The sequence below is a fragment of the Lytechinus variegatus genome, chromosome 5, assembly GCF_018143015.1.
Source record: "Lytechinus variegatus isolate NC3 chromosome 5, Lvar_3.0, whole genome shotgun sequence".
Lineage (NCBI taxonomy): Eukaryota > Metazoa > Echinodermata > Echinoidea > Temnopleuroida > Toxopneustidae > Lytechinus > Lytechinus variegatus.
This window is the reverse complement of record NC_054744.1, coordinates 1,911,945-1,936,065: the sequence shown is the minus strand read 5'-3', so window position 1 is coordinate 1,936,065 and position 24,121 is coordinate 1,911,945. Positions and strand designations below refer to the sequence as shown.

General features: G+C 34.6%; 1 protein-coding gene across 2 annotated transcripts in view; it reads right to left on the bottom strand.

Annotated features, from left to right (window-relative positions):
* Window positions 1-24,121, bottom strand: part of LOC121415040 (transient receptor potential cation channel subfamily M member 3-like) — an 83,325-nt gene that overhangs the window by 39,194 nt on the left and 20,010 nt on the right. For both annotated transcript variants that reach the window (XM_041608112.1, XM_041608113.1), the window contains exons 3-4: window positions 6,478-6,649; window positions 5,166-5,379 (exon numbers count right to left, since the gene is read on the bottom strand). In XM_041608112.1, the coding sequence (XP_041464046.1) occupies window positions 5,166-5,379; window positions 6,478-6,649 (386 nt within the window). The remainder of the gene's footprint in view (window positions 1-5,165; window positions 5,380-6,477; window positions 6,650-24,121) is intronic.

Here is a 24,121-nt window from a genome sequence, read left to right as displayed (position 1 = left end):
TATATTGTTGATAAAATAAATTGAACTTGAAAGTAAATTGATAGAAAACTTGTTAGAATTTTGCAATAGATACATTTTCCTATATGAATGTCTTATGCCTACCAAACTTTGATAATTTATCCCAAGTTTTGACCACAACATTGACTAAAATATGATACTCTAGAAGTACTTTCTCAAAAACAAACATGCCATGTTACTTTATGCCAATACACACCCTGAGAGAGTGTGAAAGGAAGGAAAGGATACTATAGCATTGGGTATTAGACATTGACAAGACAACCATAGTCAAAACCTGCATTATTAATAAAGACATAGCCTAAAGGTTGTTATTGTACCTTGAATTAGACTCATTGCATGACAAACCAATAGCTACGTTCACACAAGACCATCAGAGTTTGAATTCTGGAGAATTGTAACCCTAACAATCTCAACCCAATGGCTTGTTCCCGTGTCTGTTCACACAGTGTTTATCCTCTAGGATAAACTATCCTGGAAGAGATTCGATAACAGAAAAACCTATTGTAGGTAGTTTTCATTTCCCCATATCATGGGACTAAATTACATACAATTCTGTCCCCATAGTACAACTTTCACAAAAAGAACATTGTTATTCTCAAGAACTCTACATTAACTCCAAGTTCTAAAAGACTTCATCTCTTGAGGATAATGTCAAGTAAACTTGGAGTGACGGTTGGTCATGTGAATAAAGTAATGACCCTGATGATGGAGCAATGTGAACAGAGCTAATAATAGACTATAAGATTGCCTTTGGTGTGTTGGGAGTAGCTATTCTGACATCCAAGACACGAGGTATTCAGAAAATGGCTAAATTTAGCTCACTAGCATCAACCACTGAATATAAATGAAGGGGCTGCAAATGGCTGCACAATTGACAATTCCCTGGCTGTTCCACAGCGGATGAAAGCTTATCACAAATCCTGTCAATGTTTCTGTCACTATAAGTTTATGGCGAGATTCATATTCACACTATTTTCTAATTCATTAGTTTATTATCTAACATAAATTCTTTCATCAGTTTCTTCTAAAATGTACATTACATCATATTGTTTAGTTTGTTTTTATGGGGGTGGCAGATTACTGGGAGAAGGCAATTGAGTCAAGATAGCAAAAATGAAAATTCATTGCACTCACTGAAATCATATACAGAGAGTAATAAAAAACATAAGAATGTTTAAAAAAGGGAAGTATGATCAATTCAATGTAAATTCCATAAATTGTTGAATGTAAGAACCTTTTATTCTCAAAATGCCCCTCCCCATAAGAAACAAATAACATATTCAAGAAAATTCATGAAATCCTTGATTATCTATCCCTGACGAATTTGTGGTTTACATTACTCATGAGAGAAAAAAACAGGAAGAAATTCCATCATTAAGTCTACGGACTCTCACATTACATGTCATACATTTCATTAATAGTTTAACATCTAGCATAGATAGCACTTTCCTACAGTGGCAAACAATGGGTCTGACAGATAAGAAATACAGGATGCTGATGGGCTATTGAGCTCTGATAACAGTCAAGATTGTCCCTAAATTTCATCAAATGGAAGGATTTGTGGCAACCATATTTTACAGCATTGCCCCAATTTTATCTGCCACCGAAAACAATAAGTTTACAATATTAGACAATCAATATTCTAGTATTTCTTCATACCGCAGATAATAATTTTCATACACATGTACCCAATAACTGTTAATTGCACAAAAGTTAGCCCTTGACATAACAAGAGTGTCGCTATAAAGGAGAGCACATAATACGCCTGCCTGTAAAGCGGAAAATGGACTTATTGGTCAAGCAAGAAAAGTGGAAGGTGGCGACTTCACCTTTGACTCTCTGACCTCAAAATCGATAGAATTGCTGGGATCTATGCTAGTATCATACACACCAAATTATATGAGCCAGGTTAAGTCAAACTGAAGTTATGGCATTTACTAGGAAAAGTTAACAGATGGAAGGGACAGACAGACGGACTGACATCAAGCGTAATACCATAATACGTCAGGTCGAGGACGGGCGTATAAAAAAGAAATGGCCCCAAGTACTGCAATTCCACCAAGGTAAAGAAAAAAATAGCTCCTGATTACTAAGTTCAACTAAAGTTATCATGTTAAGGATTTCAGAAGGGTAAGATGAAAACATGTCACTGTGAGATCTTGACCTTTGACTTTTTGACCTCAAAATCAATAGGCTTCCTGGGATACATGCTAGTATCATACACACCAAATTATATGAGCCTAGGTTAAGTCAAACTGAAGTTATGGCATTTACTAGGAAAAGTTAACAGATGGAAGGGACAGACAGACGGACTGACATCAAGCGTAATACCATAATACGTCAGGTCGAGGACGGGCGTATAAAAAAAAATGGCCCCCAAGTACTGCAATTCCACCAAGGTAAAGAAAAAAAAATAGCTCCTGATTAATGAAAAAAATCCTCTCCTGGCTGGAACATTTTCCAATGACAACTAAACATATACATGTCCAACAGTTCTATGGCATACAACTACAACAACCACAAGTCCTATTGGTAAATATTGGTCTCTATCTTTTCTTTTTTTTTTGGGGGGGTGGGTCTATCACTTCTATTAGTCTATCCATATTACATCACTTACATGTTCTTCTCTTATTACCGATATACACCCCCCCCCCCATTTCTCTCTCTCGCTCTCTCTCTCCTCTCCATTAGACTACCAGATTAAAGGGGAATCTACATCAAATCACCCATTTGCTTCAATGTTATACATTAATTTGTAATAGTTTCATTTCTATGCTTTTTAATATGGCATAAAATGAAATGAAAATATTCTCTTAAGGATTTCTGTTCCGTCCACAAATAGTCTGAACATGGAGTTTGTCTCCATCCTTTATTAGACAGCTTATTCTACCCACATGGGACATGACCTTACTTCCTCAGAATTCATTTTAATGGATGAATTTATTGACAAGAGGGGCTTGTTTTCATTGGCTTGGTGTTTGCACCACAGATTTAATCAACTAATCTAATAATGGCATTGTTGATAGTTTGCTCCTGAATACTAATTCAGAATTAGTAAGGAGAAAACTGAAGAAAAGAAAACATGAGAAAAAAAGGAGTTGATGATAATTTAGTGACTCATATAAATCAGAGTCACACAGAGTTAGATGGATTCTTTACTACAGTCAAAACTCATGCCTGTCTCTAAAAACAGACAAAAAATAAAATCCACACCTATTTTCTAAAATTTTCAAATAATATGACCTCTGTGACATTTGACTTTGTGAATTCATATAAATCAGATTATCCTCATTCACATATGCATACATCAGCAAAGTTTGCTCATATGTTTTGAGGTTATTAGTGAGTTTCATGTATATAATGATCATTGAAACCATTGAATTATAACTTCAATGACCCCCAAATTTAATCAGATCACTGTCACTCCCATATGGATACATACACTGTAAACCCAGTTTGAAGTTAACCTGGGATTGAAGTTAAACCTGTAAATGTTCTTTATGTATGAGATGCTTTTATTACATTCCTATATGAAACGACCTCTGAGACCTTTGACCCCCAAATGATTAGCTAATTGTCGAGATTGATACAAGAAACAAGATTGAAGTTGATCCCTTAAAAAGATCTTCAAAAACAATAACAAGATATAGCAATTTTAAGATTCTGTGACCTTTAACCTTTACAACCCCCCTAAAAAAAAAACTATTCATATCATTTGACCGAGTTGAAATTTGATACATCAAAACAGTTCTTAAGTTATCATGAGAAAGAAAACAAGATGGACTGACAGACAACCAAAAAAACATAATGCCTCTAGCAACCATCTACAGAGGCCGGAGGCACAAAAAATAAATAAGACTTAAGAAGAAACTGTTTGAAATACTTTTCAAAGAGAAAGAGAGAGCACCATATTCTATCAAGGTTAACTATTTTGTAATATGATTATTGTCATATCTACACAAATATAGGCACTCGGCTAGCTTGACAGTGTAAGATTTGGGTTACTACAAATATTTGTCTCCTGATTTTAGAGAGTGCGTTTCTAAAGAGTAATTTTTAGCTGGCATCAAATATGATTTTATTAATATTATCTGTAGGATTAGTGTGTTGCATGTTGGGCAGACTAGCCATTGTTTTATTAACTCCTTGATAAATATTAACCCCTTTTTATCCCTCGATTGAAGATAAGTTTATTGAAGTTTATACAAATCCAATCGAATAACCAACAAAGTGTCTGTATGTGTGAATTAAAAAGAAGAATCTGGAAGAAATTGTCTGACTGCTGAGAAATAAGCAAAATAAGGATAATATTCTTCTAATTTGTAGAGTCTTTTTCCAATTTATAATAACACACTGTCCCGCATGTGCTTATCTGTGTTGGCAATCTCCATTATGATCATTTTTTCAGCTTAGATTTCATGATTTCCCAAAGGTTCAGTTTATGTGAATGTATGAGACCTAGATTTAGAATGATAGTATAGTAAGAATTAACCTTGGTTTTACAGAATTTAATTCTTTCATTTATCTATACATCCAACACTACCCAGATGAACTCCATATTAGGCTTAAAAGATTCTTGCCTTGCTTGTACTTATACTCTCCACCCTCAGAAAAATCCTTTAGCAAATCTACTTTTGTTGTTTGCTCCACACCCTGGTATCAATTACTTGCTGTTTGTTCTTTGTTTTGTTTATTTTTTATTTCTCTCTGTATCTAATATACTTCTATGGCCCCGTACTCTGGTTACCTTCATAGACCATGGTCTATCTGTGTTAGAATTTATATTGCAAAATTTCAGAACTGTGTATTGTACATTTATGTTTCTTATCTTTACTTTGCTCTTTCCTCATGCTTGAATAAAAACATAGTGTGAAACTGAAGTGAGCTAAGCTTAACCCTGGAAAATTGGTGGGGCTAAGGGGGGGGGGCTTAGCCCCACCAATTTCCTGGGTTTCAGTGAAATTTCTGTAGTGTGAAAGCATATTACTTTCCCCTCTTTTTTTAAATAGACCTATTCTGTTAAAATGATGAAAATTTCCTGTAATAACAATATACAGAATGATTCTGTTATTTTTTCAGTATTTTTTTTTTCAGTACAATCTTCTGGGATATTTAAACAGTGTAAGGAAGAAATAGTATGTATTTACCTGTGTTGGTACCACCAGTCATAATCCAAGCCCCTGTAGTCCTAGCAGCCTTGCTTAGACCCTTACAAAGAACCCTTTTGAGCTTGGGTTGCATGGCAAAGTCTTGTAGACCTCCTCGCATTGAGATTAACAGGTTTGGTAGACCAAGATTCCAATGACGTTTCAATAGATGCAAGATAAGATCAGGACTGGTGTCATCTGCAAGGCGGATGTACTGCCAGTCAAAATAAATCAACAAATCGGTCATTTTAAAAATTGCCCAAATTTGTATACCATTTCCTTGCAAATTTGTATATTTCCATTCCAAGTCAATCTTTTCAAAAAAGAATTTCTCGATTTCTTCATAGTTTAGAATAAAATAGATAAATACTATTAAAGTAATATGGACATTGGTCACATTGGTCATATCTATTCCAGTGCCCCAAAATGGTTGTTGTGAGGATATAATCTAAAAATATGTTTTATTTGATACATCTACTGATTTTACATAAATATTTCAATCGATTGGGTGCCAATCAAAATACAATACCTGTGTATTTTGTCTTGTTTAACAAAAACCCTTTACAAGCATTGAATGTACTGAGAATTTCAGGAACTGGTCTTTGCAAGTATATTTCTAATATCCAAGGACTGAATATAAAAAGAAAGTTCTCAAACCAATCAAATAATAATAAAACAGTAGCAAAAAAGGGCATTAGATTCAAATTTAAATCCAAACAGCCAGAAAAAAACATATTTAAAATCTAATAGATAAAATGAATTCAGTGACTACTATTCTTGTGTAATATTGCAATTTTCGAATGACACTCAAGTACAGTATACTTTACAATACTAAGCCTTTACCATTGCTTAAAGGCAGACTTTGAATAAGATAGCTGTTGACTGTACATGGATGGTGTATATATATCATCTCAATGCAAAATATATCATTCATGTATGAGGTTAATAAGGCATACCAAAAACCTAAAAGGTCACTCCCGCCCAAGCTTGGAAACATCCCTGACAAATTATTGAACGTATACATGAAATTCATTCTGATTTCAAATTGCATACTTTCGCGCTGCATCAAAGAGAAATACAATTACCAGAGCACTGTATACTTGGATTATGAATAAAGAATGGGCATGTTGGTTACAAAATTGAGGGACTGCTTTTTTGTTATAGATAATACATCATTTTATTACTTCAAATATCCTCTCTGAATGCGCCTGGTGGTAGCAAAATTTAAATCAAGGGAAAATGACAGGACTGAAAAATGGACTCGTCTTCCTTAGTAATCTTTCCTCTCTTTTTTTGCAAATTCAATCTCTACCTTTGCCTTGTTGCCATGACCAGCTCCCTGGAATTCCAGCAATCCATAGGCATCTGTTGCCAAGGAAACCGTGTGGTTTTTTGAATTCCATAAACTTGAGTTTGCTGAGGATCTGAGATGTGACGTCTGAGTGAGTTGACGATGGAAAGCAAGACTCCTGCCACATCCACATCTGAGGAGGAGGAAGAAAATGAGCAAAACCAATCATTTTATACTAGTGATGCATTTATTTATAATTCCATTTTTTTAATTCATTCATTAATTAAACTATAAATGGGATTTAAAAAACAGGTAAAAGATTCACAAGTTAACAAATATAACAATTACATATGGCTCTTCAAATGTGCCTAGAATAACAACATTCAACTCAGGGGGAAATGACAATAATTCTTTCTAAATAATAAATGAGATATAAATAGTGGAGACAGGATAGAGAGAAATGAAGATAGATGAAATCCTTTCTAACATTCTTTATCCCAGTTTTGTTTTCAAAGCTTGCCCAACCTAGCAGGCATTTCCTGAACTATGTTTCCTGCTTAACTCAAGTGAATACAAACATCACTAAAATGATAATCACACTAGATGATGCATAGCTGGATGCTTTTTTACTCTTCATTATTAGTTATTTTTACACCCTTTCTAAAGCTGTGGTAAAAAGACAATCATCTGTATATAATGAAAAGAGACAATCATCTATATATTTGAAAATCATCTAGCATTCCTATCTTTACCCAAAAATATAGTGGCCATTGGATTTTTTTTATAAACTAAAATTGTTGAATTGTTTCTAGTGCCCTCACTTAGTAATTTCTGTTTCTTTTTTTAAACATTTCCATTACACTTTATTTGTTCAAAATACAAGGAGAGACACAGTATGTTCTAAAACAATTATTATCAATCCCTGATATAGTCTAGTGAATTAATTTAATCGTCAGCAAATTGTTTGACGTTGAAAGGGGTTTCCTGAGCCATAGTCCTACTTACGAAAGTGACTATCCCAATAGTATGGAGAGATCATATTCAACTACTATTAAAGGCCCTTTGAAGACTTTCTTAAAAGTTTGATGATTAAACACCAAATAGTTACAAACAAAATATGTCCTAAAATCTCCAACCCATTCCATGCTTGAGGAATAGTCATTCAAAAGAAAATATACAGATTTATTCAGGTGCATATTTATTTCTTAAATTATTCCAAAACATATTTTTAGTTCAAGTCCTTTACACCAGACAGGGATCCATAGGGGCTAAAAGGACCACTTCCCCCCCCCCAAAAAAAAAAGAGCCGAGGGTGGGGGGGAGAGGGTGAATGGCGGATGGATGGACGGAAGAAAGACAGACAGACAGATGAAAGACAGACACAATTTGGATCCTTTAGTCAAGGAGTCAAGTACACCTCTAGACGGCAAGACAAAGAGAAGGCGTAGGTACATGTAGACAAATCAGAGGAAACTAATAATTTAAGCATTACATGATAAAGGAAATAACACCTAGATTAGTTGTGGAGGCTGGGTATATAAAGAGAGTAGCTTAATTAATGACCAATTCCTACACTCCTTCATCTTAACCACAGCTTACATTGGCCCAAATTCACAAAAGAGGTTTTAAGCTGGAGGTGGTGCAAAAACATAGACTACACATAATTTGTGTATTTTTAAGTTAATTTAGCACAAATTTAGCATATATTTACTATTTAGCACCCTTTACAAAACGCATGCATTTGTTATTGGACCTTCTCAGTGAACATGTAAGCATTATACAAAAAATCTGCTTGGTCCATGATTTTGTACCCCTAATGGTTTAGCCCTCTATTGGGAACTTGGGCCCACAAGACAAAAGAGAGTCAAATATAATCATCGCTACAATTTTCATCATCATAATCATTAAAAATATTTACGTATGGCCAATAAAGTGCTGAAATTAAAGGAGATTATTTTTTAACATTGGTGAAAGTTTTAGGAAAATCCATCCCACATTTAAATAGTTACCAGTTTCTCCATATAAATCTTAATTTTTGATTAGTGAAATCATACATGTATGCGAGAAGTTTCTCCATATCATGTAATAAATATAAAATGTCATTTTCTCAATAAATTGAAAATTATTTTTGTGATACCTTCGGTATCAACAGACAAATTATTTCACACCCACTCCTGAAAGAAGAAAAAATAATCACCATGAACCATTTAAAAAATGAAATTGATGCATTTTAATATAACGTATAAAATATGGGGCAGCGGTTCGAATATGATATCACATACCAAAAACTGAAAATTATAATAACTTTTTAATCTCTGATGGATTTTCCTCATACTTTAACCATTTTTTTTATTTCTTCTGGTATTTTCACAACAAACTTTTCTTGAGGGTAAACTTCCCCTTCAGAGAGTTGATTAATGAAACTGCTGTGAATTAAGAGATGGGGTTATAAAATACAAAGTAACATATTGAAGCATAAGCCTATACAATTATAACCAAATAAATCTTGAATCATTATCACTTAAGTCATTAATTATCATTATCCTCATCTCTTGACCTGGTTTGAGGTCTGCTTCAATCATATTAAACATCAAACTGGACTCAAAGTTAGCCTTTAAGCAAAAGTGAAAAGAAATATAAAACTGGACTCAAAGTTAGCCATTAAGCAAAAGTGAAAAGAAATATAAAACTGGACTCAAAGTTAGCCTTTAAGCAAAAGTGAAAAGAAATAACAAATATTACATCCAAACTGAATAAAATTATCTAAAATGCTACATGAAAATAATGAGTAAAACAAAGAAATACATAATGAAATATGGAAGATAAAAAACCAAAAAAAAAGATCAGATGAAAAAAAGGATGGAGCATTCTGAAGGGATCCAATCCATAAGAGAAAAACATGAGAGCAAAGCAAAAGGCTCGACAATGAAATACTAATTCAGGTATTAAAGAATGGGATAGTAGTATTGTCAGCTGGAGATGAAAAGTTTTAGAGAAAGTAAAGCAGACACATCGGGATCTAGATACTCACATGACAGTTCACACCAGCATGTGTAACGTTTGTGGTTAATTATTTGAAATTAAGACATCCTATACTACCACTACATTGTATTATAGCAGTGTTTAGGAGTATACCTTTGGAGAGATGGTACCACATGAACTTAACAAAAATAGAAGGAAAACAAAATTGACATAAAGTGGAAATTGGAAGGTCACTCCAAAAGACATGCTCAACCGAAAAAAAAAATCCCCCCAAAATGAGCTTTTCCCTTTTAAGACGTGCATGGTTCACCAACAGTGTAAAAATGTCAAAGGATGAGAGAATATTTCTGGACTATATAAATTTGATCTTTCCCCCATGTTTTATTGAATATTTTCATGTAATCTCTCATATTTTAGTTTAAAATATCAAATATTTTCATATTTCCTCCAATGATAAATCTGGGTTGATTCCTGTAACAGGACACAGAAAGTAATCTTTATTAATACCCACCCAAACCAAACCCTTTTTTGGGAGAATAGAAGATCTTAGAAGTTATGGTTTCATGGCCGTATGAATTGCAGGGGAAGGGAGGGTGGGTCAATTCCCCCCCCCCCCACCCATATTTGGAAAACTTCCAAATGAATTTCTACTACAAATTTTCACAAAATTCACCAAGTGTGCACAAAATCCTTCAATTTTACTTTAGAAAATGCAGTAGTGCCCCAAGGAAAACTTGGTAGATTCACTCCCACACTTTCAAGTTTTAATTGTGTTGCCCCATCTCCCCCCCCCCCCCCCATCCCCCAAAAAGATTTCTGCTTATGGCCGATCTGGATAGCAGACAAAGCATGAGATTCAATACCCAAGTGCCCTACAGCAGTTGTGTTGTGGTTTACTAAACGCAACCCTTCATGATAACCCCCTCACCCCACTCATCCCCCGCTTGTCTAGAAGTTTTGTGCTGAGAATGGGTGGAGCATTGACACAACCTTTCGAGACAAGCCAGGGGGAGCTTTTCCAAGTTTCTCAAAAATTAAAATGAATTTACCTCCACATTCAACATAATCAGGCACACTGATATCACACACATACTTAAATATTGTAATTCACAGAAATATTGAATTAACTGTGCAAACAGGTGATTACATGGAATGTCACAAAAATCCAGAACTTTGTTATTCTTTGATACAATTTTGAATAATCCAATATGCTTCTTTCAGTATTTTACTTGGCCCTATCATTAAATGAACCTTGGAGTCAGGGTGAACTTCCCCTTTAAAATTATGATTACACTTAGCATGGACTTTTTATCTTTAAATAATAATCAATAATGCATCTTGTGTTCAAAATATAACTTGGTCATTACAATTACAGTCTGTGATTACTGTTGGTCATTTTTCCCCCTCACTCAACAGAAAAAGTAGATTTAGCTTCAGGAAATAGCACATTTCCAAATCAGATCAAAGATCTCTTTGTTTTTAATGTTTAAATGTGATAGTGGACATGACTGTCAGACACAAAATGAGGCTCTAGAAATCAAGATAACAAAAGGCATGAATTTGTCTTTCATAGAAAATGTCAGGGCTAAACTGGTATCTCAAAACTCATGGGACATGAGGCGAATAGACATGCACAGTTAAGCCTTTGTTTTAAATCTTTAGATTAAAACAAACCATATTCATATTTAATATGATAATACTAATTTGCAAAGTGCAGTATCCTTAGGCATGTATTCTGCTGTGTTGTAAGAGCTTGTAACTGCTCAACGTCCTAGCTTATTTGGGGTTATCATTTTTTAATCCTTTTTTTAGCCTAAAATTTCTTCAAGCTTTGAATTGCCTATGGTTTAATCTATTCCAAAGTCTTGGGGCTGCCAAAAGAAATGATCTGCAAAATGTTTCTTTGGTTTTATGTGGGGTAAAAAGCTAATATCACTCTAACGTTTTCATTCTGTTCATGTGCTTGAGATTTCCCCCGACCACCAACAGTAAACTTGAAATCATAATTTTCTCAATCCCTGGGGGCTGGTGCTGGTGAATGGGGGATTAGACAGCGATTGTCAAAACCAGCATGTAATACTTGGTTCAGAAGATGGCATTGATTAACGCTCCTAATACCAACTGCCAGAAATATGTCATAGTTTCTGCTGGCAATACCAATATGAGGGGCCCCTTTCATAAAGTTTTGTATAGTTACAAATTTCAATAATAATTTTAAGCTACTGAAATCTATTGATTCGATAAGCTGATACAGAACTTGTCATTGATAATGAGTATTTGTTATAACAACAAGTCTTTAGTGGTGTGGCTGGTGTTGGTGTTGTGGCTGGTGTTTTGATTGGTGTCAGTGTTGCCAGAACACCAAAATGTTGCACCCTGGGTAAGAATCCAAAAACCTATGAGCAGTCTGGCTGCAGTTGGCTTTAAAGATAAGTGCCGATAGTGATTTCAAAGTGTATTTCTACAGAATTCAATCAAATGATCATCCAAGCGTCTGAATTAATGTGTAATTGCTGAAAAATTAGCAGAACAATCATGAAATTCAAGCACAATGTCAGGTCTTTTTCCAAGCAATAATCATTCGCTGTCCCAAATGTGCTTTTCTGTGGTAGTGCTTTTCAGTGTGGTAATTCTTTTCTGCTATTAAGATTTCATCATTTCATGAAGTTCACCCCAGAAAATTGTTGATTTGAATCAACAGGGAAAAATGAAACAAGCATAACGCTGAAAATTTTATCAAAATTGGATGAAAAAAAAGCTATGACATTCTTAAGTTCCACTTTTTTCCACAAAACAGATATGCAAAACTCATTGACATGCAAATGAGAATATCAAAGATGTCCATCATTCACTGATTCTTTTGTTTTTTATTGTTCAAATTATACAATATTTCCATTTTTACAGATTTGACAATCAGGACCACCTTGACTTCACCATGGACTGTTAAAATAATGGTAATTCCATATGTTCAGCGAGGAATAACATTTTGTTTCACATGACAATGAGGAGACAATTAGAATTTTTCACATTTCATATAATAAAATACAAAAGAAATAGTGAGTGGGTGATGTCATCAGTCTGCTCATTTGCATACCAACCAAGATGCGCATATAACTGTTTTGTGAAATTAAGCAAAACTTAAAATGTCATAACTTTCTTATTTTACAGCTGATTTTGATTAAATTTTCAGTGTTATGCCTTTTGGATTTTCCTCCTTTATTTTCAGATCAACTTTTTGTTGGGGTGGACCTGTCCTTTAATGTAATGTACAAGAACTATATATGTAATGATATCGTGACAATTAACCTTGGCTTTCAGACTTTCTTATCAGATCAATGTTTTACTGCAACTACTTTAAGAACAAAAGGCGTACCAGAATATACTGCTGCCATATGACTAAACCTCACCCAGCCTCCTCGTGGTTAGGACAAAATGGGAATACACGTGACTGCTGAACACACAGGGTGTCATTACGTGTATGCATGGCATACGTATGGTAAACAAGAACTTCCTTATGACGTAAAACGCCATCACCTTGTCATAGACAGTAATAAAACAAAAGTCCCCTGGTATTAAAAATTTAATCTTTTTTTCTTGTATTGTAAAACAATGAAGTGCGACAACAATCACAAAAAGCCAACATTCGCATTTTCTTTCACATGAAAGGAAGCGTGAGTTGAGAAACTGATCCAGGAACATTCTCATAGAACAGACTAAAAGTTTAACCAGAGGCCAGATCTGTTCTCTCAAATATCTATATATAGCTATTACATCATCACAATTACATTAGCTATATCAAGGAAAAATGTCCTATACTTTGAACTATTAACACTTCTTTAAAATGCTCAAAGTCAAGAAACTAAATTTGACAAAGATTTTCCTTCTGAATATTAGTTTCTTGAATCTCAGCAACGATGGCATCATGATGTTGTATACACCTACATGTTGTATCGATAAAGAGTGACAGGTTTTGGACTGGTTCCCACTTGAAGAAACATTTAGAAACGAATGGTACTATGATTCATCAGGCAATTACACAAACCACAATTATATCATGAAAGTCACAGGGGGGAAAAGATGCCCCCGTAAAAGGGCCAGAAAGGGGGCTGCTTTCCTGATTTTAAAGTAATGACGGGTCTTTTAAAGCTAAACATGTTTGGCGGAACTAGAATATGAATTATAAAACTAGTACTATCACTTTCAAAAATGGATACTCATGCTTGATAGTAATACAGAACTATTTTGTTTTATTTCGTGGATGTGAATTTCCTTTCATCAAAGTTGGAATGAACCATAACACTGTCACATTAAGGTATGCAAAGTCAAATCTATATAAAGCAAGACCTGTTTCAGTGTCTAAAAATTAATTGAGTTTTCTCAATACATGTATGTAAACATCATTCGGTGAATTCAGTGAAGCCATTGAATTTGTAAATTATTCTGTGGTATCTGATGAAAATGTATTCTGTGGTATCTGATGAAAATGTATCAAATTAAAATATCTGTGTGGTTCATGAGAAAGGGCATGCAAGCTAACCAAATGGTTAGTTTATATGAAAAAGTCCTAAATTTCCATAAAATCTATGCCAAATAACTATTTCAATATATAAAAATACAAAACATTTTAAAGGAAAACATTATTTATCGCTGAAAGGGGGCGCTCGATATGATTGATTTTTTGAATGTCAAAAAAGATTGCCAGTTAAAAAAAAATCAAACGGCTACTTTATTGAATGTTTGATGACATACTTCATGTTCCAAAATTTATTTCAACAAAACACAAGCCTATATAAACGCTACCCCAAAAATTTTAGAGATTTAATATAAATCCTGATCAGCTATGATTAATGACCAGCCAAACTAAATTTGAATATTAAGTCTTTTCCAAAAATTTTGGGATTCAGATCATTTTATAAATCTTTAAGAATCACATCAAAATCCAGAGTTAGGACTTTTGTGTAAGGAATTCTCTTTATAAAAATTTAAAAATTCATTTGCTCATTGATTATGGTCGAAAATAAGTGATTGCTAAAAAGTTACCAAAATCAGATTAACAGATGGATCTTTTGAGGTGAATGTACCAAATTATATCTGGGACACTGGTTCCATGACATATGCTATGGCGACAATTGCTCTGCTCTAGATGCACTAAACAAATAGCCAACTTTAACCCTGGCCTGGGTTTAACACTAAACCTAACCCTTAACCTAACATAAAACCCTATTGCAAACCCTAACCCTACATCCATGTTCCATGCTATATCTTATACCCTTTTACACAGGATTTTCTTAACCCCGGACTATCGCTAACCCCGTACTATCCTTAACCCCGTACTATTTTTGTTTCCTTTTCACACATGCCAAATTGTTATTGCTAACCCCGGATAAGGAATGCTTGCTTTTTACACACGAAACTCGCTAACCCCGGACTAGTGGTTTTTGTCGATCATTCGTAGTACAAGTACTTCACTTGTAAGGCTTTTTACGCTAAAATTTCCTTAACCCCGTACTATAGGTGGGGCTAAATTGCTATTTAGCCCCACCTATAGTACGGGGTTAAGCTTAGCCCACTTTCGTTTTACACTAGCGATCTAACCCCGTACTATCGCTCTTAGCACCGCAATTGCTGGGATAACCCTGCTTTTTTGCAGGGCCAAATAATCCCGTACTATAGGTGGGGTTAGCCCACTTTGCAAAAATGCTGTGTAAAAAGAAAGTGGGCTAAGCTTAACCCCGTACTATAGGTGGGGCTAACTGGCAATTTAGCCCCACCTATAGTACGGGGTTAAGGAAATTTTAGCCTGTGTAAAAAGGGTATAAGAAAAAATTAAGCCTGGAGCAATAGTCACAGGGGCAAATGTTGTATCACCAGGATGATACACCGTAATTTTACAGGATTTATCTCTATCTTTTCTCAAAGCAACTCCTAAATTATAACCTGGTTTAAAAGTGATCAAAAAGCACATATTAAACATTATGCCTAATCCAACAAATTACACCCACTTTTCATTAGGCTGTGGCTGTTTTGCTCATTAAAATAAGAATTGGCAGTAACCTTTTATGTGAAATCCCAAGGACTTTGCAAGTCACGATCATCTTCTTTGCTATCTTGGCTATGACAATGCTTTTTGTTTTCTATGAATCATGACAAGATGATCCATATCACAAGGTAACAAGCCCCCTTCTATCTCTATTCTCTTTCTCTCTCTCTAGGTGTTTTCAGACCACCTAGAAGTTTGATCAGTTCCAGAGGGATTCTTGTGATCGAGGTGAATGAAAGTGAAACCACCTTCTCTCAGGACTGCACCACCTTCAGGTTATGTAATACTAAAGCTGCTGGAAAATGCTTGATGAAGGAAAAAAAAGTAAATTCACACTTAGTGAAATAAAACAATAATAACAACCTTTATAAGGTGCTTCATACAGATCAATCTGATCAATTAATTACTGGGATTATAAGAAAAAGTGTAATCAATAATCAGTAAATGAATTGATAACCAAATCTCAGATTAAACAAAAAATAGTATATGCACCTTAACTAGAAAGATGTAATAAATTCGATTACTGAATAATAAAGATAAATGATGCAGAGTCTTATTATTGGAGGCAATTTCAATTGTGTCAATTAAAGGGGTACTCCAATAGAAAAAAGTAAAATCAAACAAATCGTGAGCCATTTTAAAAACCAGCCAGATCCTCGGTTGGTCTAAAAAAACATGATTTTGAGATAATCACATTCAAATTTCTGATGTTTTAAGAGGCTCATAACTTCGCACTTTGAAAGAAACCAGAGCAATTATTCATACCAATTTAAAGCATAAATTTTATCCATTATTGATTTGCAAAATTTTGTTCGTGATTTTGAATACTCTTTTTTTCAATATTTGCAATGAAATGCAGATATGTATTTCAGTGACTGTTTAGTTCGTTGAAGTTTACTCTATTTAGAAATAGAGTAATCATTTTCAACCAGGAATACCCATTTAAAGAGTACAATGTATGTATTGAAGAGGGTAGAATGCCGAAATGCTTGATCCCAACCAGCAATACTTGTAAGTCCTGTCTACTTGCAAAAACATGGGCAAAATTTCTGGATTCATACATGGCGAGTACCGCCTCCTTACGGATTTGGGTGTGCACAGACGTAGCACTTTTACTGCATGAGGAACTTTCACTGAGTGTGGTCTGAGTGCCAGCTATGTATTCACTCTCAGTAAGGGTGAAGCACGTGCCCTCTACTTCCAATGTTCTTCGCAATTCCAAGAACTTACGAGTGAGCAAGGACACCCTACGTGAGCAGCACATACAATAACAGCCTCCGAATGCTAAATGTAGCACTTGCACGGAGATCGTACATTTACGTTGTAAGCACGTCCAACTCACCAACGCACAAAGTATGATGCACGTAACTGCAGCTCAGACCATGCGTCTCTTGCCTCTCTTTCCTCACCTTTTTCAGAAAAAAGTGGTGGCCATGGCCTCTAAAAAAACATATGGACTAAAAACATGCGATCATTGCATTGATGATATATGCATTTTAAAGTTGAATTAAGAAGGGGGTGAGTTTCCATAAATATGAGTTCCACACACAATATATAGTATATATCAGTTGTTCAAACAGAGAGCATGTCACAAAAATCCTCTGCCTTCTCGATATTTTGCTTTGAAAGTCTATGAAATTAGCCACCTCTCAGAGCCTGAGAGACAAGTGTACAGAAAAATCACTATGAGTGTGACGTCACCGAAGGGAATTTAGTATAAGAGGTACCGGGGTGTAATACAGAAATGCTATGCAGAGAGAGAAAGATGATTTTACAATTTTTTTTCAAAGCAACTCAAATCATAAGAATCATTTGTACAAATCTTTCCTTTCCCTGTATAAAACACAGTATGAATAATTATCATGAACTCTTAAATCATGAAGATTGCAAACAGCGAGTTATTGAATGATATTTTCACTATTTCTCATTTATTTTATCACAATGTTCCATCAAGTGAGTAGCTGGAAAGTAATTCCGGCAGCTAACTCAGCTCTGCGCGCGCTGCACGCCTATACAATGCACACAACACTCAGGCATTGAGTGTACTGTAGTCTGGTATTTCGACCCGCAGTTCCTGACCATGCAGCAATCCCCTGGCGTCTTTTTCTTCTTTCCTTTTGTCTTTAACTCCATTTTAATATCCTCTGGATCATTTCCATTCATTCAAAAGAACAATCTTGAATTAAACGTACTATTCTTCTCGGCCTTCTGAGTTGCTTTCTATATTTACGCTAGGTCACCATCACACATACAAATGCAATTCGCAAGTGAGTTGAAGACGAAGCAAGAAAGGTATGCGGTACGGTAGCTCGACAGCTACTCGGCTGCGCCGGAGTGGGGGGCCGGTCGGCACAAAGAAATTCCGCAACCAACTCTGTTTTTTGCAAGAGCAGCGTCACACGCGGATAAATATGTCATAATAACACTTCTGCTACGTTATCAACTGGTGAGATCTTGATCAAATTTCCTATTATTCGCCTTGAAATTATTCCTTTAGGGTCTATGGTATCATTCTGAGGGAATTTACATATTTGGAATAATAGTACGGCCATAAATATAATTTTAATCATTTCCTCTTTGCAAGTTCTCCGGCTCGCAGATATACAACTTCAACTGCAGTTTATTCCATTATGACTTGTTTCGCCATGGGACAAAAATTCCCGAACGAAAACGAGGCAATAAAATCGTCTAAAATCGCTACAAAGAAGAACAGTTTTAACAATGTATGGACATATTATTGACTATAAATGACTTTGAATAATTATTACTTCCTTTCAATATCGTTCACATAAAATCAATAGCGATAAAATGAAGTTTTGACACAATTAAATATGTAGGCGTACGTGCATAGTACACAAAACGGCACTACTTCGTTTACTACACTGGGACCGAATACCCTCCGGTGACGTCACAGCTCAACTAACACCCATCTCGGGAGGCATTGCAGGAGCGAACTCAGGGAAAACGAGTAGGGATAAATCGTTCAAATTCACTATTTTGAAAAAAAGAAAATGGGGGGTCGAATCACCTCTTAGTGTTTGGGGGTTGTAAGGTTGCTATTAATGTAAATATCTCAATATTTGGAATCGTCTTCTTAATTCAACTTTAAGAAGCATAACAAACAGGGGGATTTAAGAGATGATTGTTGGCTCCATCTCAAATAACATTAAGAATTCAAATGTGATAAAATATTCCATTTTCAGGAAATGATATGGATTGTTGCTTTACAGTAAAATTAGGAAACATGGCAGGGAGACTAACTAGAAAAAGAGGACAGATCTGAAACAACACAATAAAGTACTTTATGCCACGTAACCAAAACGAGGCAGAGCAAATAATAATGCACATTACTGCAGCATTATGTATGCACTTCAAAAACATTGAAATATTGTTGTTGTTACCAACACACTAAAAAATTTAAAATCCATTAAATATTTTTTGAGCTATTGCACGGAAACCAAGCGGGGGGGGGGGGTGGAAGGACAGACAGACAGGGGCAACACTTAATACCCCCATGGACCTCGTCTGCGGGGGCATAAAAATTCATCCATTATATGATATTGTTATATTACATGTCCTCTCTTTAAAAGAAGAACACCTTGGCCCCATTTCATAAAAACTTATTTAGCAATTCTTCCTGGAATGTCAACTTTTTGAGCCAATCAGGAAGCGGAGATTTCACTGTTGTCATGGTAGTTGACATTGCAGCAAGAATTTTTATCATATCAACTTTTTATGAAATGGTGCCCTGATCTTGAAATAGACTAGACAAATCAGAAAATTTAATGGGAAGTTGTACATGAGTGACAGATCACAGATCTTGATCACATTGCCAATGGGAGGATCTACTTGAAGCATTTCAAAATTCTAAAGCTCATACTTTGAGCATTCTACATAGAGGATTTGGTGCTTTATAGGTCACAAAAATGTATTTCTATCATCATTCATTACATGGGGTGTCTTCAATGTCAATTTTCAAATCTAAACAGAAACGTGAATCATGATTGAAATCGCTATATTACAAAACATGAACGCATACATGATCAGCAGTGCACTGCTTTTTATATGTCAATCTTTTTAAATTTCCTGCTTTCGTTAGCACATGTATGTGCTTGTGTAGGTTCTAACCGCAAGAGAAAATAAAAAAATATTTCGAAACTCAATCATGTCCAATGTCGCATTCACAATGTGAAGGTCTTAAAATCTGAGCTGATCATGTTTCCAAACGTGTCTTTTCTGACATTTAAATTTTCCCTGAATCGTGATTTGAAAGACGTTTATTTTTACGACCGGGAATGGAGGACATTGAACACACCCTTTGCTTCTCGTTATATCAGTGTTTTGTAATACTTTAGAATTTTCAATTATTATTCAAAATGCTGTTTGAGTTTGGAAACCAACATTGAACACTCCCTAAATCATGTATGTTTTAAAACATGTTAAATAATATGAGATACTATTCTTGTATGCATATATAACTTATTTGAAGTCTGCTTTTGGTGGGTATGAAGGCAAGCAAATTCTGCTATGCCATGACAAAAGGGAGCAACTCTGTGAAATAACTTTAATAGTAAATGAGAAAAAAAAGTGTCATTATTTTATGTAGAAATATGGTTTTTAGACGGCTATATTTCATAAACTGAGGGTCATGTGACTTCACTTCTAATAGCATCATGTAGAGCATCTTGAAAATATCACAAATAAAAAAAATCATAGTTGTTTCCTTTTATCAAGAGACTGCAAAATAATTATCAGGTATTTTTAAAATTTAGTGACGGAGAGGGTCTGAAGGCACCTTTAGCTGAAGGCACCTTTAGATATCAACTCTACAAACTCTAGGAGTACAACATATCGGGCTTGCAGGTAAATCTCCCTACCCGAATAGCGAAAATGTTGAAATCTGAGGGAAAATTCTGAAAATTTACATTGAATTGTAGCTCTAACGATAGCTTATTCTGTATTACAGCATCCTGTGCTACTTCTGTCAGCCCTCTGACTGTATAAGTCCAGTGCTTGGGCACCAGTAAACAGATATTGAGACTATATTACCACATATATTTTAACATGTCAGCTATTTTGGGGGCAAGTTTTGAAAATATCCAAGCCGGGTTTCTTGTGTAAGGTCAATCAGTGTATCATCATGACAAGTAGAAAATGTAGTCTATTGATAGACTGCACTGCTTACCGAGTGTGAGACTTAATTTTAGCATTCAATGTTGTTTTTGTTTGGGTGGACTTGTCTTGACCTTTATGTTTTTGTCTCGCCTTCATAGCATAAGGTTACATTTTTTAAATGTCATCTTAACTTCAAAAGCATTTGGACGTAGTTCATGAAACTTGGACATAAGAGTAACCAAGTATCACTAAAAATCATGTGAGGGTTTCACGTCATATGACCCAAGGTCTATGTCATTTACATGTAGGGTCAATTAACATTACATAGTATTTTATCATCATATGAATGGTGTTTTGGGTTAATTATTATTCTAGAGTCATTTTCAAAGTCAGAATTGATGCTATATTGACTTGATAATGCAAGCAAGACTGCCAGAGGCTATCCACTAGTTTAAAGTAGATGCCACCATACAATCTGTTGACTTAACATTTGACCTGCATTTTTGTGACCTGAAATTTATGTCAAAAAGTAATATTCGAAAAAGAAAGTTACACTTTGAAAATATGACATTTCAAAAAAAAAAATAGAGATATAGAATATAGAATTTTCACTGTTGTCTCGGTAGTTGACATTCCAGCAAGACTTGCTATCCTAGCGACTTTTTTATGAAATGGGGCCCAGATCTTAATTCCATTATAGTATGATCAGAAGAAGGTCATTTGAACTCAAATGGCATGTGTAATATTCAATGAGATAAGCACCAATTTTGAAATGGAAATAGAAAAAAATATATAATTGTTTATTGATGTGTTATTATAGTCACCTAGTCTATGTAATTTCTGCATCCTGCTTTATCAGAAAAGCTTGTACCTAAAACCTTGTTTTGCCTAACCTAATGAATGAGAGGAAAGGTCATCTTTAAGAACTTGCCCGTGAGGTAATCTATTCAGACACGGTAACAGGAAAGGCCAAGAGAAGTGTAGAAACAAGGGATCATTATATGGAAAAACATTCAAGAGACACAGTCAATCAATATGAGGGAAAGTGAAAAAAGTTGGAATGTACATTTGTATTCTAAGATTGCCACAAATGAAAATTTAAAAAAAAAAAAAGAAAAAAAGAAAAACTAGAGAAAATTATTAGAACAAGTAGTAACAGATTCCAGGTAAAATATAGAATTTGAAAGAGAGGGCAAAAAATGAATGATTTTGCAAATGGGTGAAGATAGAGAATGAGCATTGACAATGAAGGAAAAGAGCAAGACATATCAACAATTCACTAATCCAATCCAAGGAAGATATACAAGATTACACAGCTGTTTCATGCATGTCAGCTGATGTGTATATTGTTTCCTTCTTCTTGGATTCTTTCAAATTCTATTTGATATAATGAGTAATCACATTGTTGATGTTTTTACCAGGGAAACGATAGATCAAATACAGATTTGCCCTAATCGCTTGAAATTCTGAAGATGATTACTTGCTACTTGAAGAATCTATTAGACATATTAAGGATGTTGTTATGTACTCAATTCTATGTAGCTTACCTGATATTGGGCACAGCTATGCAAATGGCCAAAAACCGTATGAATCACATAAATCAGTAGTGCAAGCTCAACTAGAAACAGCTGAAATCTGTTTATTTGGAGAAATTTTAAACATTTTTTAAATCTTTTTTGGGGGGGAGTTATCCTCATCTAGACAACTAGCCATCTCGAGTACAGTGTGTAGGATCCAATGATTCTATAATCTCAAAGTATCATTCCCCTACCCCCCCCCCCCCCTCATTCAGGGTTCTGATTAGTATATTGCTTCTTATTTGTTATAAAATGGCATCGTGGTGTTAATTACTATATTCTTACTATTTTCAAAACTTTAATAATTCATAGACCTATATTACAATGAAAACTATCAAGATAATGGTAAAATCAATCAGTTTTGAGGTATAGGTTTCCTGTAGGCTGTACAGATTGGGAGGACTTCTTCAGTCCACGGAGGGGCAGCGAAGCAAGATGTAATCCAGTGAAACAACCAATGAAACAGATTATGACACTCTGTCATTCATGTGATGATATCAAGTTCTTAATATCTTTGTAAATCTCAATAATGACCCAGAAGCAATCAAATCAATCTTTTTGTGATTTCACAAACAATATTTTCTCATGTTTTCACAAACAGCTGAACATTGATTTTATCTCATATGAAACTGATTTTTGCAATTATTGAATAACCCTCTCCCAAAATTATTGAATAACTCCCCCCCTTTTTTTTAGTAAATGGGTTACACAGGGTGACAAGATCAAAATATGGGACACATCAAGGTAAGATGTACCTCCTCTAGGTGGCAGCATATATTTTCTAATAAATGAAAAAGATGACAGACTTACATGTAAATTAAATGGCCTAAATCACTGTAAATATGAATAAGAAAATATCTTACTAAACAATAATGCAAGCGCCAAGAGCAGGCCGAAAATGTTTTATATAGACCTCATATGGGGAAATGTAGGTAAAAATGTCCTAAAAATGCAATCTGAGATATTATAAACATATATTGTTCCATCATCATATTTGACAAGAAACATATGAGTCTATGTCAGCACTTTCTTGTCCTCTCATACTACTGTGTTTAATTTGTGAGTGAAGTGGGTGACTGGCCAAAAGAATATTTTCTTGAAATATAAACGTAAACACTAAACCAAATTAATTTTTTTAATGTACATCTCCCAGTAAAATCTGGGGATAGTCAATGACCTCAGAATATTCTCCATTCCATGATAATCCCACATTAACTGTTTTCTTTTTCAAACAAAATACTATTTGCGAGAGTGATCACGAATTTCCTAGAAAGCCAGTGAACACTTTTTGCGAGAGTGATCACGAATTTCCTTGTTGACCATAGTAGATTGCGAGACAAATGAATACCCTCTAGCGATTATTTCAATCCGCAATAATGAACTATTTAGTAAAATTTGGTTTGTTTGACAAAAAGAAATTTAAAAAAATCAATAGGCCTACTTGTCATCGATTAAGCCTATTTAATTAAATCTACTGTTAAGTGTTAAAAATGGCAGTGTGAAACTAAATGATAAGTTTCAGTTTTGTTTTGTTTTTTTTTTTCTCTCTTTATAGTCTACAGGCCTACTATGTTGATATGAGAAAAATAAATGGAATACCTAAATATTACAACATTCATGAATTCAAAACCGAGATATACAGGACAAAAAACCATTCCCTGAAATAGTTAGGATGTTTGAAGATTACAAAAAAAATATTTTTACTGGATAAATTTTGTGACTTACATGCAGATGGATTTATTTTGGTGGGGTGCCAGGTCAAAATGAAATACCTGTATTTTTTTCCTTCCATAAAACCACTTTTCAAGCATGGAATGGGCTGAAATTTTCAAAATTCAAAAATTGTATGTAGCCTCCTGATATCCAATTACTATAAGTAATGTGCTACATTTTCCTTTTTAAACATTATTGAGAGGTTGCAAAATATAAACAAAAAACAAATTCACAAAGA